At 40.5% G+C, this 18,142-nt stretch overlaps 1 protein-coding gene across 2 annotated transcripts in view; it reads right to left on the minus strand.

Annotated features, from left to right (window-relative positions):
- SHROOM2 (shroom family member 2) overlaps nucleotides 1–18,142 on the minus strand; it is a 121,312-nt gene that overhangs the window by 18,776 nt on the left and 84,394 nt on the right. For both annotated transcript variants that reach the window (XM_048938711.1, XM_048938700.1), the window contains exon 5: nucleotides 17,964–18,067. In XM_048938711.1, coding sequence (XP_048794668.1) covers nucleotides 17,964–18,067 — 104 coding nt within the window. The remainder of the gene's footprint in view (nucleotides 1–17,963; nucleotides 18,068–18,142) is intronic.

An 18,142-nucleotide genomic window follows, 5' to 3' on the forward strand; every position in this document is an offset into this window, starting at 1 on the left:
TGGCCACTGCTATTCAGATTTGGTTATGTGGCATCTCTGGAGTCAGCTGGTTTTCCCTAGAGTGCTCAGTGTAAGCAGAACTGGCCTGTAAATGGTTCCCCTAATTTTAATGGAAATATTTACCAAATGAAGTCTTCAGGCCTTAAGTATGAAACACTGTGTTTAAATCAGCATTCTTCCTTGTCTTGATAACCTATGCACAGCATAATTTTCTTCTAGTTAACCTGTGCCAAAAAAAAAAATCATGCCTCCCTATTCATCTTCACATACATAAACCATATTATTACACAGTATAATAGCTGCACTTAGGTGCACATAAAAATCATGGGCATGGCACAAAATGTTGCAGACAAATGACATGCACTACCTCACCAGTCTGTAAAGTACACGCTGAGTTTAACATGCACATCAGAAGTGGGTGTGCTGGTGGAAGCAAACAGGAGCACACCACTAATCTGACACGTTTACAAACCCAAAGCAAGTAGCAAAATTTGTTTACTGTTACCCTGGCTCACAAGGAATGAATGCTTTGGTAATCCTGTCACCTTACAGAAATAAAGTACAAGGAAATAAGGAGTCACAGCACAGATGAATTTAGATACACTATGGTTGCAAACGTGGAGACAAAATTAAGTGATTCCATACGTGCTTTCATACCCTTTCCAGAAAATTAATCAAGCATTATGCGGTGCCACAGAAAATGGGTTTTGGAAAAGGTGGCTACATTCAACACTGAGGCTAGTTTGCATTCAGTGTGGGTGGATCTTCATGCAAAACATGCTTATCACCTTATTTTGGAAAGATTTCAGCTTACTGTTCAGAAAGGAGGAAAAGAAAACAAGCTTCAAGCCCCAGGAGAACACAGTGGAAAGAACCTGCAAAGGTGTTAGATTATTATCAATAGAAAGAAGTCCACTGAGCTACTCATAATCTGTCTGTACTTTATGTATTGGTACGCCCAAAATAGGGCCAATTCAGAAATGAGGCCCCACAGAATTATTCAGGGATAACACACCACTGAAACAACCTCATCTACAAGCAAACATCAAAAAGCAAGAGATGCAGTAAAAACACGACTACTGATTTAATTACAGTTTTCATTCTAGATAACAAAATGTTCATAATAAAAAACTTTAAAGTATCTTCAAACCTAAAGCTTCCCAATCCCCACGACACAATGCCACAATATCCAAGTGCCAGAGTCCTTCCAACACAATGAAGACAGGATGGCTACTGCCATGTTCCTCATCCTTGGCAGGCTGTGACGTTCCAGATTTGATAGTCAGGCTTCTCATACTGTGCACTTACCTTGAACTGTAAAGGAAGTATAATCAACAGATTTATGCTGAGGATACTCAGTGGTATTCGGGAAAAGTGAATCCAACACAGAGGGCTAACACAAACATTCCCTACTGTACCTGCTTTGGGTATTTAAGGTATGCAAGCGCCCGAGGTAACTAAGTGCAGGAGCTTTCATATATCTAAACTGGGGTGGAGGTGGAACAAAAGTGTTTCCAACAAAAAAAAAAAAAAAAAAAAAAAAAGGAATTGCTTTGTTTTCAAGAACCTTGTTTAGAATAGGGTTCAGCTCTTCCAGAGGCTCACAGTCATCCATCAGCTGGTTCAGCTCTGTGGCTCACATTTCCATCATTGGTTATAGTCACTCAGCAGAACAAGGAAGCCCACTACAACAGTGGAAAGATACATCTTAAAAAATGACATTCGTATTTTCTTCCTGAATGGAAAAGTGTATCTCCCAGCTTCCTTTCAGCTTTGCTAGCTCCAGGCATATACACTGAGCACTGAAAAGCCATGGAAATTCTCAGGGAAACCAACCAAGCCTCCTCCTCAATCCTGCCACCTCTCAGTAACAACATAACAACAATGTATAAGATACACATGCACGTGCTAACTGGAGCATGCTGGTAGAGTCAATGAGCAATTACCAAAATGAATCATTAACTACAGATACCTATCAGATGGATAACATTTTTGGTTGCCGTAAAAAACAACCCCAAACTATTTCCTTCTTTTGTCCCATACTCAGGATTTGACTAAATCAGGACATAAATGTAGAATGATCTGACTGAACGCTGTATCTCAATAAATGGGAATCAACCCAGTCAATCCAATGTATCTGATGTTTAGGTATCTTTACAGTTTCTTGAGAATGCTTCAAGTCAAGCCAAACAGTGCTAGAAGATGGTCCAACTTGAAAATCCCAGATTAAATAACCTTAGCAAAAATTGATCAACTAACATTTTAAAAACAGACTGTTTTGTTAAAGACCTCAACTATATGCAAAAGCGCAACCATAAAACTTAAGAACGGTTATGTAAGCAACAAAGTGTACTCCAGTGCCTTAACTGGCAAAAGAAAGCAAATGGAGTAGCTGTTTCCGATTTACCTTAAATTCCTTCTGAAACTCCACAAGCTATCCTAGAAAAAAGGCCTTCCTACCTACACAAAATCCTCCCTAAGAGTCCTCACTCTACAAGCCCCGCATACTCAAGGCCACAGTTTTGCAATTCTTTCAAGCTGATTTTAATGCAGATATTTTGCCTGAAGAGGCAGGCAGTCACAGTCTACTCCAATTTTGTCTTCCTGCTCTCTTCATTGTATTAACAGTAGAAATTTCACAGCCCCACAGAAAATTGGATCAAGGAACTGACCTGGCTCAAAACAGATAATTATGTGGCTTGCACCAATTGTGAAACAGTCTTTGCTTATGCCAAAACCCTGTTTATAGGCACAGTCTTTGCCGTTATGCCGCTTTTTCAGCTGTGAACTTTATGCGCTGAAACTATGCTTTCATTGTGTATTTGCATAGCACTTTGCACAGTGGGATCCGAAAGCACTTGTGCAATAGCCTGCAAATAAAAAGTACTTTCTCCTACCCAGTACAGTTCTGCCTGAGACCGCAAAAGGATGCTACGAAGTTAGAACTGGATGCACAGGAAAAAATTAAGGGTCTACCTGAGAGCCAGATGTGTAATGTCACATTTCAATCCATACAGATACAGTCAGTGCAATCTAAGACATTCAGCTCACACTAAAGTAGCCTCTACAAGCTAACTGTCCAATCCATTGGTAGGAGCTCGATGTAGTTACCCAAACACGTCAGAAACATTAATCACTGAAAGACATACATCCCCCTAAGAGCTGGCAGCTCCATGCCAAGTGGGACACAATTGGCCAGCTCAGGTCTCTTCAGATACCTGCATTTCTCCAAGTGAATCAAGCTCCAGATTTCTACGGATTATACCTACAGTAGGCACTTCACTTTCATGCAGATATCTACTTAGATTAGGGACTTAAATCCTCATCTGAGTCCCACATACTTTTTCTTTCAGGGGCTCCAGTAGCAGCCATTAAGGCTTTGACACTCAAACTGGTTTTGCTGTAACAACAGTAAGGAGACAGTGACACTACAACACCACAGTCTGAATGTTCCAAGGGAAATCACTACCAGTGGTCCATTTTTCTGACAAGCACCGTGTCTGCTATTAAAACTGACTCTGTAGAATATGCACTATACACAACATAGAGGATATGAAAACAACTCCAGAGACAACAAATCAGACCTTGGAATACGAAGCGACACAGAAAATTTAAACAAATACACAGAATAGAGGATCCTCTAGAAAATATGTAATTCAATGACCATGATGATGATTGTACCACAGCAACTACTTCTAGAAGAGGCACAGCACAAAAATCACTGCAAGGAAGGAGAGCTGTTCACTCCCTTGGCTTGAGGAGACAGATGATGGCAACTAGCATCCCAGAGCCACTATCCGTGCAGAAGGTCTTAAAACACGCCTTGGGATTAAAAGAATAATGAATGCTGATCTCTTGCTCTTTTTCTCTCTCTCAAAAAAGATGCCCTGATACACAGCAGAAGACAACATAAGGTACAAAACCAGCAAGACATTTCACAAAGTTCACCCCATAGCGCACCACTGTTACACTACAACCCACTTATCATGATGTACCCTGGTTTTCCAATTCCTTTTTACAATCCCTGTTAATGTTATCTGCATTTGATGGTAGCTATCTGTTCAGTCACACTAGATACTGCTTAGATATTGCACCCAGTGTGATAAAACAAAATGTCACTCTAGTTAACAACCTCTATGTAATCACCTGGCTTTATCACAGAAATGTAACGGGTCCTGCTCATCACTCTGCCTGTCCAACCTGAATTTTGCTCGTGTCCTGCCTGTGTGGCAACATACACGACAATGGATTTTCATTTCACATTCTTTCTAAAAGCATTACCTCTCTCCCCATGAAAGTCAGACCTAAATTTAACAGACAGTAATTCTGCAGCCTGTATGCAAAGACACAATATTGATGAGTAAAATGTAGGCCCGTCAGTCAGGAATAACAGCACAATGCATAGGTCCACAGAAAAAAAAAAAAATAAAATGTGATCAAAAAGAATTTTCATGCAGCACAGGAGCCTCTATGCAGGAGGAAAGAATACTGTGGGAAAGGGTAGAGGAAGAGATGCTGTTCTTTCATTAGATCAGAAAATAACAGCACCTCCTCCATTTTGCAGCACATCAAATATCAGTGATAAAAAAAAATAATCATGTTTTTATAGCTGTTTTCTCATTCCTTTACCTACTGCATGTCTGCCCTAGCACACAGTGGTCTGCCTGCATGAATTTAAAATGACTTCTGCTCCCATGAGCAAACCAGTTAATATGCTCTGTACTTACACACTGAATTCAGTCACTAGAATATCCCAACAGTATAACCAGAGCCATCATATTACAGAAATGGCAACCACTGCAGAGACAAAAGGCAATACTTTCAAAGAATGCTAACAAGGAAATCACATTGCTGTTAAAAATAGCTGAAAGAAAAAATGAATTTTTTTGTGAGTTTATTCAAAAAAGCTACATTCCAGTTGCCATTCTTATGATTTTTTTTTTAACCTCTAGGTTTTTTTTTTCTGACAAGCTGTTGCTATTTTCTTGTTTCTATTACTACTGAAAACAGCTGCTTGCAGCTGAACAAAAATGCAGTAACAGGAGCTATAAAATGAAACACATTGTGAATAATAGCTAGGTCACCTGGGTTACTCAGTCAGGCACCAAAATGAACAACACACAGCTCACCTCTGACGACCAAAATGCCAAAGAGGTATTGAAATTAATTAGCATGCACATGTACCCATTTCAATAGCCACCTTTCACTCAGCGCTGCACTCACCGCTTGCTTCCAGCAGTCACATCCACTTCTGCTCTCCCAGTCACTATCTCCTGCTGCTGCGGAGCTGTCTCCGGGTGAGCCTGCGCTCAGAGCTTGCCAGGAAAGCGATGGGCTGGGAAGCTCCTGTACCACCCCTCGCCGGGAGGTACCCTGAGCCTGGCACCCTCAGCCAGAGCAGCAGCTCTGCAGCTCGGTGCAGAAAACAAACGTTTCTGAAAGGCACTGCCGTCTAATTCCAGGGTGCGTTATGCCAACTGTGAAAACAAAAGCTGCTAAAAACAGCGCGTGTGCAGGGACACATGCACACAGAGCATCTTAGCTGGAATCAGCTCACATTTTCTCCCCTGTTCTCCTAAAACATCAGTCAATACAACAGGCATCTACACTAAGCGAAATAAAATCCTGCACTAGCATTGCATCATTCCTAGTTTGTTACTGTAGCTTCTGCTGATAGAGACAGAAGACACAGCGTGTACTGAGAGAACAAAAGAAATACTGTATGAATCCATACTGCGATATTCTGTGCAGAACAGAGGGGAAAAGCTCCCCAGGGCTCGTGCATCCCACTGTCTCTCTAGCACTCAAGCAGCAAACATAAGGCAGCCTTACCAGGATTACAGATGTTTACCCGCATTCACTGGAGATGGGAGCTTTGCATCCCTGCAAATGCGCCAGTCAGCTCGAAAGCTTCACAGAGCTGAGCGCGTCTCAACCTCTGCCTCTCATTTACTGTAACACAGAGGATTTTCAAAGCCATGCCTCACAACAGCTGGCTTGTTTTTGCCTGCTTCCTATGATTGACAAGTTCATACAAGCTTCGTCAACTTTAACCTTGATAAGTGAAGGCTTGGTCTGTATTGTATGTTACATCATCAGAAACTTCTGACCTCAGGGAAAAGATCTCAGAGACTTCAAAGCTTTTCCCTTCCCCCACTTCCCCACCCTCATCTCCTGGTTTTGGTTATAAAAGGAAAAAAAAAAAAGATTCTAAAAGTCCTTTAATTTTTTAAGTTTTTTTCATCCCATTTGTGAAAATCACGATCTGCGCTTCAGCAGTAAGAGCCCCACAAATGTGAAGTATTAAAAATGATTATAAAAGACCGGCATACTACCAGCTTCCTCTCTGAACAACATTCAAATAAGCAAGTCTTTAATTTTAGAAGTGAGTCTTCATTAACAGCCCTCCAGCATGATCTTTTTTGCATGTGCTGTGTGTACAGGCTCTCTTCTTGCAGGAGGTTCTGCAGGGAAAGAACTCAATGCGTTTGTGCATATTACCACCCCCACGCTCCATCTTAAGATGCACCATGGCCTTCATGAGAGCAAAGCTCCAGTTTTGCTCCTTTTTTCTGGAAGAACACCATAGAGACTCAGAAAAGCTGTGGAAAAGGCTTTAATATGCATTATACGGTCATTTTAAAGGATAACTACTTGAAGAGGAAGATATGATTTAAGCTGCATATAAAGTCACACGCAGTTGTTTGATATTATTACACAATGTGGAGAGACAATTAATCCCTACCACTAATTTTTTTTGTTTCCCAGGGCTGTTGATTTGATTTCAATATACAGAAAAAAAGACTTCAAGAAAGCTCATTTTGTCTTCACTGTTTACATAAAGCAAAGCAATTGGTTAATAGATGGTGACTGCTGTCCCACACAGAGAAATGGAAAGTAGTACTGTTACATTATTTTTACACAAAGCTTTACTGAAATTTATTGTTGTAAACTGCCTCACGTGTGACAGCAAATCACAACTCATGCTGCCTGAGGGCCTATCAGAGAAAGCAAACATATTACAGGCTAGCTCATACTGCAAGGACATAAAGTCACTCCATGTGTTCTGCTGTACTGAAGAAACAAATCAATCACCAGTTTCCAAAATGTTTTCCCCCAAGTTATTTAGGGAAAAATAAAATCTATAATATATCAGCTTATGATACTTTTATAGGTATAATGGCTAGAGAGTACCTCTAACCTTCCCTACTCATACTGCTACTCATACTCATAGCTGCTAGAAGATATCTGGATATCAAGTGATACAACAAGAATTTAGTTTCTGGGTAGTCTTCATTCTAACCCTCTTACCAGGAAAAGCAGTACAACCACACCAGAATAACAGCAAAAGGAATGAAATCTTACAAAATGGTCTCTGTACCTCTCTCCAGAAAATTTCTCTTATGACAATTCTCTTGATCACATTCAGTTTTAGCGCATCCAGGATGACATCTTGGGCTTCTCCAGCTTTTACCACTTGTCAACACTCACTTTTGGGGGTGAGGAATCATGGAATCATAGAATCCTTAGAGTTGAAAAGGACCTTTAAAGATCATCTAGTCCAACTCCCCTGCAATGAACAGGGACGTGCACAGCTAGATCAGGTCACCCAGGGCCTGATCCAGCCTCACCTTGGAAGTCTCCATGGACAGGGCATCAACCACATCTCTGGGCAGTCTGTGCCAGTGCCTCACCACCACCCTCACTGTAAAAGCTTTTTTTCTTACATCCAATCTAAATCAATCTTCTGTAAGATTGAAACTATTTCCCCTTCTTGTGTTACAGCAGATCCTGCTGAAGAGTCTGCCCCCTTCTTTCCTGTAGCTCCCCTTGAGATATTAAAAGCCCACTATCAGGTCACCTTGAAGCCTTCTCTTTTTCAGCCTGTCCTCGTAGGAGAGGTGTTCCATCCTTCAGATCATTTTTGTGGCCCTCGTCTGGACACGCTTCAACAGGTCCATATCTCTCCTGTACCTAGGACTCCACTTCTGGATGGAACACTCCAACTGAGGTCTCACCAGCACAGCGTAGAGGGGCAGGATCACCTCCCTCAATCTGCTGGCTGTGCTTCATTTGATGCAGACCAGGATATGGTTGGCTTTCTGGACCACAATGTGAAGGCACATTACTGGCTCATGTCTAGCTTCCCATCCGTCTGTACCCCCAGGTACAGGGCTGCACTCAATCCTCTAATCTTCAAGCTTGTATCGGTAGTGAGGGTTCCCTCAACCCAAGTGCAAGACCTTGCACTGGGGTTTGTTGAACCTCATGAGGTTTCCCTGGGCCCTTTGCTCAAGCCTGTCTAGGTCCCTCAGGATGGCATCCCTTCCATCTGGTGTGTCGACTGTATGGAACAGCTTGGTGTCATCTGTAAACTTTTTGAGGATGCACTTGACCCTACTGTTGATGTTACTGATGAAGATATTAAAGAGCATTGGTCTCAGCACCGACCCCTGGGGGATACCACTTGTCACCAATCTCCATTCAGATATGGAGCCATTGATCACCACTCTCTGGACTCGATGCTGCAGACAGTTCTTTGTCCACTGAACATTCTGCCTATCAAGTCCATATTTTCCCTATTTGGAGAGAAGGATGTTGTGGGGTACCATGTCAAAAGCTTTACTGAAGTGCAGATAGATGACATCAGTGGCTCTTCCCTTGTTCATTGATGCAGTGACACCATCACAAAAGGCCACCTGATCAAGCAGGATTTGCCCTTGGTGAAGCCATGCTGGTTCTCCTGTACCACCTCCCTGTCTTCTTTGTGCCTTAGCATAGCTTCCAGTAGGATGTGCTCCATGATCTTTCCCAGCACAGAGGTCAGACTGACAGGTTGGTAGTTCCTGAGGTCATCGGTATTACCCTTCTTAAAAATGGGTGTGATGTGGCCTTTCTTTCCAGGGACTTTTTACCAGGGACTTCACCTGACTGCCATGACTGCTCAAATATCATTAAGAGTGGCTTGGTGGCTACATTAGCTAATTCCATCAGGACTCTGGGATGCATCTCATCAGGACTCATAGACTTGTGGATGCAGACTCACAGGCTGGTGTCCTAGTACACTAAAACATGCATCTGACCATCTCTGGGCTGAACACTACTAGGAGAGTTAACGGAAGGCAATGGGAGTAGTCTGTTAGGATGGAAAGCTGTCACGATTGCAAGACTAACCCATCATGTAAGATGAAAAGAAAGGATGGATGCATCTTGCAAGAGAGGTAGGGAGGGTAAATACTGGAACCAAGAAATAACAGTGACAACAAGCATCTTCCTTAGCACTCTCATTCAGCCATAACCAATCCCAGATCACAAAATAATGCATTTGGGCTACTCTTGAAGAACCACAGATCTCTGGACTCAGGAAGTCCTGAAAGTTTTAAAATGGACAACAGATGGAAGTCACAGACTACTACAATGGGATAGTCCAGTATTCAACTCCTGACTTGAAAGGAACCTGGTTCAGAACTGAAGAGCTAACCTGTGACAAAGGCCATATGTATTTAAATTAATCATTCTTGAAAGAGTAAGAATCCACACTGTGGTACTTAGTTTTGAAAAGGGCATCTACATAACAGTGAAGAATATTTTTAAAACGAACAAAGATTACAGATGGTGTAATGCTAAGAGAACATGTGACTGAAGATACAATGCATGAAACTCAGAGAAAATGCACAATACCTACCAAAGAAGCAGACCTTTTTCCCTCTTCCTGAAAAGTTGAATTAAAAAATAATGAAAATAGCATCCACTAGAGAAATGAAGACTCATCCAAATAACGAAAAATCAGAACTGCTCTAGCAAAACAAGAGACTGCATTACAATTTCTTAAAGGTTCTAGGATTAAAAAAGAAAAAAAAAAAAAGTACATGAGTAGTAGTAAGAGTACTAAGAAAATAAACCCATAGGATAAAATACACGACTCCCTTCACATCTGCTTGAGCAAAGAACAGGTCTTATATTATTTTCAGCTGTCCACAATTAAGTGGGTAGTCATGAGTTGCCAGGTCTAGACAATAATTATCTCAGACTCACAGAGGCAATTGCTAGAACAGTATCTGTGATGTAGAAACTATCCATCCACACAATACTTTGACAGCTGTTTGAGCAAAGCGATGTTTGTGGAAGGAAGACATGAAAGTGGTAAGAAGAACAAAAGGAAGAGAACAATAGTAAAAAAAAAAAATTCATTATGCACCTGGAGAATTTCAGATCTGTAAACTTAATGCCTAAGTTAACCAAAGAAGCAGAAATTGTATTAAGAAACTCAGCAGATGTACTAACTAGTATGTTAAAATGATTGCTATTCATTTGGGACTGTGCAGAAAAGCTATGCCTCACGTGATACTCTTCATAGAAAGGTTTCCTATAGCCATGGACAATAGCGATCTGCAAGACAGACTATTCAGATTTCTAGAAGACTCTCATCACCAGAGGCTCCTAAAAATTTAACTGCCATGGGACACGATGAACGGCAAAGATTTCAGTATCTATCTGATTTACAACATAAATGAAAAAGAAGGCTAGAGGTGTTGCTAACAGAAATTCCTATAGCTGAGTGAACGGGCTATAAAACAATCGATTAAATTCAGATTTAATACATGAAAAGTAACCCCCAGGACTTTGGTGTGCAACACTGCATTGCTGAACTTCATGCAGGACCCATTTCCTAAGCTTGCCAAGGTCCCTCTGGATGGCATCCCTTCCCTCTAACAATTCGGCCACACCACTCAGCTTATCACCCGTGACAATGAAACATCATAGAATCATAGAATCATCAAGGATGGAAAAGAGTTCTAAGATCATCCAGTCCAACTGTTCATCTATCACCAATATTTCTGCACTAAACCACCTCGAGGGTTTGTGACTCCACCACCTCCCTGGGCAGCCCATGCCAGTGCTGGACCACTCCCTTGGAGAAGTATTTCCTAACATCCAACCTGAATCTCACCTGGTGCAACTTGAGGCCATTCCCTCTCGTCCTATCACTAATTACATGGGAGAAGAGGTCGACCACCACCTCACCACAACCTCCCTTCAGGTGACTGTAGAGAGTGATAAAGGTCTTCTTTGAGCCTCCTTCTTTACAGACTAAATAATCCCAGTTCCCTCAGCCCATACTTGTGCTCCAGATCCCTCACAGCTTCATTGCCTTTCTCTGGACATGCTCCAAGGTCTCAATGTCTTTCTTGTAGTGAGGGGCCCAAAACTGAACTTGGTACTACAGGTGAGGCCTCATCATGGCTGAGTACAGAGGGATGATCATTTCCCTGCTCCTGCTGGCAACACTATTTCTGATTCAAGCCAGGATGCCATTGGCCTTCTTGGCCACCTGGGCACACTGCTGGTGCTTGTTCAGCTGAGTGTCAACGAAAAGTCCCAGGTCCATTTCCTCTACACAGTCTTCCAGCCACTCTACCCCAAGCCTGTAGTATCACCTGGGGTTGTTACCTTATGAATTTATAGTGCACCAAAGTTGTTGCAGTTCTGAAGTTTCAAAAGGAACATAGGAGGCTGTAGATAGACAAGAGGGGAACATTAGCTCTCACAGAGGAGACATACCCACTCCCTCTTTCAAAAAGAGATGCTTTTCCTCACATCATTACAAAAAGCTACTGATGTATGTCAAAAGTCAATGTGGGTCCAAAACCAGTAAGACACTTTTCTGAAAGACAAACTTATCAAGTGCTGTTAACCACAAATACTTAGGACTGCATCTCTTAGATGTAGGTTACCAGAGGCTGGGCAAGGATCCCCAGAACCATAGTTCCATGTCAGCCTTGTTTTTATTTTATCTGAGCATCTGCTACTACTGTTCAGTCAGACAAAGGAAATTGGAATGGGCAAATGTTTGGCCTGTCCTAGCATGACATTTAAGAATCAACTTCCATCAACTTCTCTCATACACTAGTACTTCTACATTACAGCATCTTAAAGTGTAATAGTTATTTAGCTATTATTAATCAGGCAAATTCATCAGTATACTGGAAAGGCATAGTGGTTCACGGCAATGAAACCTGTAACAATTATCACTATTTATAGGTAACTCAGGAAAACAAAAGATGGCTGGAAACATCTAATACATGAATACACCGTGGTGGTTGCTCACTCCTTTGTAGTCTCTACACATGTGAACCACAGAACTTTTTTTTCAGATGAGGAAAATACATACTTTAAAACAGCTTGAGACAGTACTGAATCATTCATTAGACCATATCACACATACCATGAGATTGGTGGCAAAAAGGCGGCCTGACAGATGCCTTACCTATCCATATCTTAAAGAAAAGCTAGTGTAAACAGACAGGTCTTCAGCAGCTCATATTCTTAGTCTTGTTAGCAGCTAAGAGCCTGTGAAGAGGATAAGCATCTTGGCTCTCCTTCACTTCCTCCAAATGATGAGACAAAGCTGCACACAACCTGTGAGCAGGAGAAAGCTACATATTTATTTATCTTACTTCTTTAAAGTCATGGATTCAGATACCTGAAGCATTACCTCAGTCAATTTGGGTTGTGTGAAAAGCATGTCTTCTCACTTTAATTCAAACCAATTTCTGTCAAAAAAGATCACTTAAGCCTTTATCGAAATCCTCATTGTACTTAAAACTGATTTTAAAAAGAAGACACTTCACATGCTCTTGAATGAAATGATTACATAAAAATGTTATTACACTGCACATTAGATCAGAATGTAATTGCGTATTCTTTTTTCCTATGAATTACTACATGCTAGGTAATCCCATACTCAGCAAACCATTAAGGAATAGTTATTTTCTTTAGAAGAGCTCATGTGAAAAATATCAGCAGCTGTAGGTAACACATAAGGAGAGAACTTTGGTCTTTTGCACCATAAAATACTGAGACTCGTTATTCCATGCAGGAAATGTTTACCATAGTCATTTTTCACTGATGTCTGAGGAACCAGTTATCCAATATGACACATTTTTTTTCCTTGAGAGGAAAAGGTAGGAGGGTGAAAATATTTTGCTTTTACATCTCTGGTGATGTCTGATAAGCCCTCCAATGACTGAGATTCATTCACCTCGCAATATTCATTCCAATTGATTCTAGCAATGCATAGGCAGTAAAACAGATTTTAAATTTGTATTCTTTATTCTACAGAATGCCTGCAGCAGAGTTCTGCTTAACTATTTAAGCAAATGGTCCTTTTGCTATATATAAAAAGGAAATTCCCTTTAAGCCTTCTTGCATTTCAGTAACTGAAGTTCAGTTAAGTAGATATCACTATTGTATATTGATACTTTTTGTTTGACAGTGGGGTAAAAAAAAATAACCTAAAACTTAAAATTAGTGGAGCTATAAAAAAAAGGGTAGTTTCTAAGAATATTTCTAGTGTCTAATTTATTTTCCCATGTCCAATTTACATTGTTTTTCCACTGTAAACATGAAATTACATGTCCAAATGTGTCACATTGATTTTTTGTCTGCTAACCAGCCCTTACTGCTATGTGGTCCCGACCCCCATAACGAATACAGAACAAGCTCAGTGAAAATTATCACAACACACAGGTATGTTCTATAAGCATATGAAGCATAAATGTGCTTCACATTTATATAGACACATGTAAGTGAAGTATCATCCCTCTGTAAATCCTTTTCCATCTCACTTGAGTCAAGGCATGAGATTATTCACATTCCTGCACACTGAAGATCCTTCAAGGATACAAGGGCATAGTGCAAGGGCTGCTTTGAAAGTAATGCCTCCCATTTTATTATACTGGTGTACAAAGTCAGAGGTGGATGTTGATGGTATGGCAGTAGAGGCTGAACCTTCCCATCAACGTTCTGTTACATGTTGTTGCTGTGTGACAGACGGTAGTAGAGGGGCAGTCTGACAAAATAGCATCTGAAATGGAAACGCGTAGGAAGCAAAGATGTGCCACTGAATTCTTCCATGTAGAAAAAATGGCATCCAATAATATTCTTCGACAATTGCTGAACATTTATGGAGTGGATGTAAGTACAGTGAGGGGTGAATGGTGCATTTCAGCAGTGGTGACAGTAACATGAAAGAGAAATCATGTTCTCAGTAGTCATGCACAGCTGTCACACCACAAAATGAAGAGTCAGCTCATCCATTCATATCAGATAACGGTGATGACAATGTTGAAAATCGGTGTTTTGTAGCTGAGAATGTGCTCTATCAAACAGTGTTAGACTGCTCTTCATATTGTTTCCCTCGTAAGAAATAGGAGGCATTACTTTCAGATTCATCTAATTTTCTTTTGCACTGCCCAATACGTTGCAGGCTCCTGAAAAATCAGATTCCTTATGAAGCACCAGGTATTGAACTTGGGAACCTCTCTGTCAGCTTTTGTTTCTTAATGGTGTCTTCTTCTTGCTTTTTTAGAATATTAAACTTGGGCATTTAGTCCACTTATGTATCAAGAAATGACTTTCATTCTGGTTTTATATGGTAGAGGCTGTCCCTCTGTCTTGAAGAGTTCAGGTAGGAACAACTACTAAGGCATGCAAAGTCAAAAAGAAGCTTCTTACAGTGTTTAATTAGAGTTGAGTCATGCTTTGGTCCTGTACTTGACATGTACATATTCCTTTACTTGTCAGTGTTGAAAGACTCTGAACTGTGATCTCAGAAATCCTCTCTCAGTTTCTGAAATTATTTAATTTTTACAGACATTCTGGAAACAATAACAGAGGAATACAAGTCAAATGTTTTTAGAAAGTAAATATAAGCAATGGCTGTGGATATCTCTACTAGGTGAGAATCTTAAGAATTTTAAGTACCGCTCTTTTGATGCAGACTGACATTTATGGCTGCCATGTCATTCTGCAAGAAGCCACAGACTACAGGCCAGATTACACATTTCCATCCTTAACCTTTTGAAGGACTATGCTGGTTTAGAAATTCTGGAGACTTACAGGGAAGTCTGTTGTATAAGCAGCTTATGTCATTCGACAGAGTGAGATCTGCTTAAAGAAGGAGGGCAGTCTTTATGAGTAAGAAGCTAAACTTTGATAACTGGTTTGCAAGAGACTACAGTAGCATCATTAAAAATATAAAAGCATCCATTTTCTTTTACAAACCAGCAGAATCACGCTCTACTTTTAAAGCAGTCCTCAAGTTAAGTACATACTTAAAATTGCATCAAGCTATAGTACAAAAATGTTCAGCTCACACCAGCTGACTGACTGCATACCTGTAAGTTTATAACAAAAGTGATTTGGCTCTAGCCTGAGAGATAATAATGGCTGCTATGGACCACTGCTGGCAGTTCCTACAAAAATAATACTACAAGCTATTAAATACTGTAATTCATTAGATTACGCTGTAGCTTTTCCAAAAAGGGAGATGAAAATATTTGACTTCATCGGAAGCGCTCAGTAATCTCAGAGGGGAAAAATACAGCCCAGACATGAAAGGAGCTCACAAATCACTTTTAAAATTAAAAAAAAAAAAAAAAAAAAAAAAAAAAAAAAAAAAAAAAAAAAAAAAAAAAAAAAAAAGAAAAAAAAAAAAAAGAAAGAAAGAAAGAAAGAAAAAGAAAACTAGAAAAACACTGTAGCAAAATGAACCAGCAGCAAAAAACCCAGGAGAAAAAAAATGCTTACAAAGCAATTCTTCTTTTTTTCTTAATCTTCACTTTAACCATTAGATGTTACAAAACTCCAGCCTTTTTTAATTCTAGATTTAACGTATGAAAATGCCTTGTATTTCTCTGGAAAATAAGCAGGAATGCTGCAATGGCATACTTTCAGAGTTAGTTTAAAAATCAAATTATCCATTTTTTTTTGCCAATGCCCTGCGGGGGAGGAAGGCCAGAGGCATCACACAGTGCTGGATAAGTCTCTAACCCACAGAATGCATCCATGAATTCCAAATCTGTTTCTCAGCTTAGGTCTCTGTGCATGTAACACAAACACTGAAGGACTGCTCCAGAGTCCAGCACAGTCACGCTGTCTCTGGAAATACAAAGACAACTGTAGTACACTGGCCTCAGTAGCACAAAATATTGGAATAGGATTGGGAACATCAGCAATATAATCCAAACCAAAATATTCAAGAGAAGTATTAAATACACCCATTAGGAAGATTTTTAGTTTGGTTAATATTCATGTTCAAGAATGTATCACAGATTGGGTCAATTTGCTAGCTGTCTGCAGATTTCTAGCTTTTAAGAGTAGGGAACTAAATGTTTTTAGAGCATCACCAAAAAGAAATATCACACACCAGAAAATAATCCCAAAATTCATTCATTCACAATTAATCTGTTTCCTTTCTACCAGGCCTATTATAGTGATTGGCAGCCCTGCCCATGGCAAGGAGCTGGAGCTTGATGATTTTTAAGGTCCCTTCCAACTTAAGCCATTCTATGATTCTATCACAGAAAAAAAGAAAAAGAAAAAAAGATAAGGCACAGAAACACATATTCTTCCCTAGTATAGCCATACATCATCATTCAGTGCCAGGTCACAATACAGGAATTAAATGTCTAATTGAGAGATTTCATTTTTATGTTAGTTTTAAACACAGAAGGCTCAGAGCCCTCTGCATAGCACAAGTAGTGAGGGACAGGCTGTGTCAGAGACCATTTTATAAAACCCCCCCATAAGGCACTGAAATGGTCAAAGCCTGCATCTGAAATCGCATGTCAAAATAGCCTTTGGCTCAGAAAAAAACAAGTTACTGCAGCTGGTGCCCAGTCATGTGATATTCATAGATTCCATGACTATAAAGCAAGAATTGTGCTGCACAAACACTGTTGAAATGCTGGCGTAGGTGTATTATGCACATGCTTTTGTGACTGGTTCAGCAATGCTGGATGGAGCCGTTTCACTTGCACAGAGATGCTGCCGGCTCTAGGCTCATTGTGCTGCTTCTCCCCCTCACCCTTCCTCCTTCCCCAGCTCCCTCCACACACGCATGCGCTCACACCCTCACGTGCTCCTCATTAACAAATCACTACGCTAAGTACAAAGGCTACAAAGAATTAGAAAAATAGCAGATGGGCTCTTCAGACGGGCAATATGCATGCAAAAGCTTTACAAAAAACACAGATACTGTTTTTTACAAGCTTTTAAGGCCATGCCTTAGAGTCGCAGCGTTTGCTGCAGTTCAGAATTTTCTCTCCCCTTGAGAAAGTCGTATCACTTACAGAATTAAGGAAAGCAGTAATTTTCCCAATACACATGTTTCTTGTTACAAAAGATGATATAAAACCTGGTGACTGCAGTATGTGCACAATCCCACTCGCACTGTCGCACGTCCTCTGTGCAGCTGCAGTATCAGCAATCAGAAATCACTGGTTACATTACAACAGCTCCAGCACACTGCCAGTCAGAACAAGGGCACTCTGCCACACATGAGGTCTCAAGGATTATAACTCTGCTGTGCACTGTGACAGACATACATTTGAAGAAGGTCTACAAAAATTACACAGTTTAATTAGAACATGCATTAACAGAGAAGTAGAGCTGTCAAATGGGAAAACAACTTCTGAGGGCTTCTGTTCACGTTCTGCGTTCTGCAAAGGCACAAAAGAGTCAAGTCCAATTTGCAGTGCTACTGTGTTCCAGTAGCACACCGTCTTTGCCAAATACAATACTGGAAGGCTTCTGGGAAATCTCAAGCATTTCCTTTCCCCCCCCCACCCTCCACCAAAAAACCTGTTACTGATAAATATGAAACGTAAAAATCTGAATTGTTTCATGCACACTAATAAGAATCACCTGACTGTGAACTGTAATGTACTCAACACTTGATAATTTCTTCAGGCTCACTCTAGGGTCCCCCAAAACATCAGTTCCAAGATTAATTATATGACGCACGTAAGAAAGATGTGGGAAATAAAGGTAAAAAGGTATTGTAAAAGCTCTGAACACATCACAGCAACATCCAACCTTCCAATTTGGGTCAGGAAAATATCAGATCAGAAGAGCTGTCACAAGAAATGCTTTCAAGCCAGAAAACAAGGAACACTTACCTTACACAGTTGTTCCTTTCATCCAGATTGTTAATTTTAGAGAAAATACGCTCCCCATCTTCCTTTAAATCCTCTGCTTGCCTCCTTACTTCAACTGGAACTTCCTAAAAGTGGTTTATAGCACAAGTAAGACAGCAAGTCATCATGTTACAGACTCCTGAAAAATCTGTCATTACAGA

This window comes from Lagopus muta, chromosome 1 (genome assembly GCF_023343835.1).
Source record: "Lagopus muta isolate bLagMut1 chromosome 1, bLagMut1 primary, whole genome shotgun sequence".
NCBI lineage: Eukaryota > Metazoa > Chordata > Aves > Galliformes > Phasianidae > Lagopus > Lagopus muta.